The 2193-nt window shown below is 42.6% G+C and overlaps 1 protein-coding gene across 1 annotated transcript in view; it reads right to left on the reverse strand.

The window, feature by feature from the left end:
* Window positions 1-2193, reverse strand: part of LOC103373586 (sodium/potassium transporting ATPase interacting 2) — a 64189-nt gene that overhangs the window by 27422 nt on the left and 34574 nt on the right. Inside the window, exon 5 of the mRNA XM_008303502.1 lies at window positions 1859-2059. Within this exon, the coding sequence (XP_008301724.1) occupies window positions 1859-2059 (201 nt within the window). The remainder of the gene's footprint in view (window positions 1-1858; window positions 2060-2193) is intronic.

Raw genomic sequence — 2193 nt, forward strand, 5'->3', positions numbered from 1 at the left:
GACATTTTAACATGACATCACTCCTTAGATTAATAAATTTGACTGATATTTGGGAATATTTTCGGTTGTAAAATGACCTGAAGTTGACTCGTGTGCAGACTTTAATCACATATTCAGTGAAACCAGTTACTAAACATGCTAGCCACACTTAGCAGTGAAACACAGCAAACTACAGGAAAGTTTAATTCACCCGAAGATGCTGAGATGAAACGAGGCTGAAGGGCTGCAGAGGGAAATGGCTTCCTGCAGCGACGATGGAGAGAAAAACCCGGACAGAGTTCCTAAAGCAGCTTACCGGCCCGCCGTGTGTTAATGAGGGTATGAAGTTATTAACTTAATGGGGCCTGGATGCTTTATTTTACTCTCAAACGGATCCAGAGAGAAGCTGGCGAGGCTCTAATACTCTGCAGAATACATTAAACCTAATGTGGTGGCGAGTAAGTGGCCCGAACTGCAGGTGAGTAAAAACACCAGGAACACAAAGAACAACAGAAACTTCTATTAATGAGCTCTACGGCTAAAAGAGCGGAAAAAAACACTACAAGGACGGAAATATTCACCTTAAATGACCAAAGAAAGGCATTAAAAGGCAAAAAAAATCACTGTAGCAGGTCGATAAGGTGATAATGTATTAATATTGTGCTGCAGCGGTTTACATGCAGAGAAAAAAAACAAAGCTTGATGCTTATTTTAAATGAAATTATTTCCAATGAATGCAGATCAACGTGTGATGCAGCTGAGATTAGAGGTTAATGGGAAAAAGGAGCAACACAGAAAGGCTCGAGAACAACCTTCAGCTCCCTGCAGCTTCTCGATTTTACATAAAAAAGTCAATTCAAAAGTAAAAAATTGCATAAAATGATTAATTTCTCCAAAATTACTCAGTCAGAGGAGCTGGAGATGCACTCAGCAGCCATGTTTCCATACTTTTATACACATTTTGAAGAACTGCAGTAGAATACGTTGTCTGAAACTACAAAAATACGTTAAATGTTTGCTCAAAATTTCTCCAAAACTACAGAGAATTTGGCCAGAATGGCAAAAAATGGTCTAGAATTCGTCCAAAATAGCTCAGAAATTGTTTAAAGGACTTACAAGTTGTCCAGAGTGACTTAAAAACGCTTTAAAAACTCAATTAGCTCAGCGCTAACCAAAGCGCTAACCAAAGCGCTAAACGCACGAATCTGGACAACAGACGCACAACATCCACATTAATTAGAAATAAAGCAGGTTCACATACACCTGGATTCTTGTCGATTCATTTGCTCTTCACCTGAGTTTTGCTGTTAGCCTGATGCTAAGCTAGGCTAAACAGGGACTTTAGCTACATAGTTGGTGCACAGATATTAGGTTTTTAGAAGGGAAATGAGCTTATTCTGCTCATAAAAAACAATGAAAATGTGTTTTACATGATGCCGTTGATGCCTCAGTGTGTATAAAATCTGTTTTGTTTTGCATTTGCAGTTTCACTCCGGCTATTAACGCCATAAACTCCTGGAGAAGCTGCAGGAAGCTCAGCGCTAACTGAACCGCTAAACGCTGTTACCCTGAGCAGCATATGCACGACATGGACATTCATTAGAAATACAGCAGGTTGAAGTAAACCTGGAAACTTCTTGATTCATTTGCTCTTCACCTGTTAGCCTGTTGCTAAGCTAGGCTAAACGGGGACTTTAGTTAGACAGTTGGCGCACAGATATTAGGTGTGCAGAGAGGAAATGATCTAATTTTGCACATAAGAAATGACATAAGTGTGTTTTACATGATGCCATTGATGTGTCAGTGTGTTTAAAATCTGTTCCTGCATAAACTCAGAGCGTTTGTACGACGTGCAGGACGGTGCAGCTGCAGCACTTACAGCCAGGAGTATCTGCAGCGAGGAGTGAGCCACCTCGATGAACTGGAAATCCATCAGGCAGCCGGATATAGAAATATATCGGTGGTCCTCGGGCGCCCAGGACGGGGGAGGCACGATGGGAGTCACCCTGCAGCCCGGCCCGTTCTCCATCCACCAGGAGCGATGCATGGACAGGTTGAAGGTCAGGACGAGGTCGGAGTCCTGGAGACGCCGAGAAAGCACAGAGAGTTGGATTACAGTCAGAGGACGAACCACAACCGATCGGCAGCAGCAGCAGACGGAGAGTCTTTAACCGGGTTTAAACAGAACCGAGCCCTGAAATAATCAACCAGTGT

Source organism: Stegastes partitus, unplaced genomic scaffold (assembly GCF_000690725.1).
Source record: "Stegastes partitus isolate 25-593 unplaced genomic scaffold, Stegastes_partitus-1.0.2 Scaffold2020, whole genome shotgun sequence".
Classification (NCBI taxonomy): Eukaryota; Metazoa; Chordata; class Actinopteri; family Pomacentridae; genus Stegastes; species Stegastes partitus.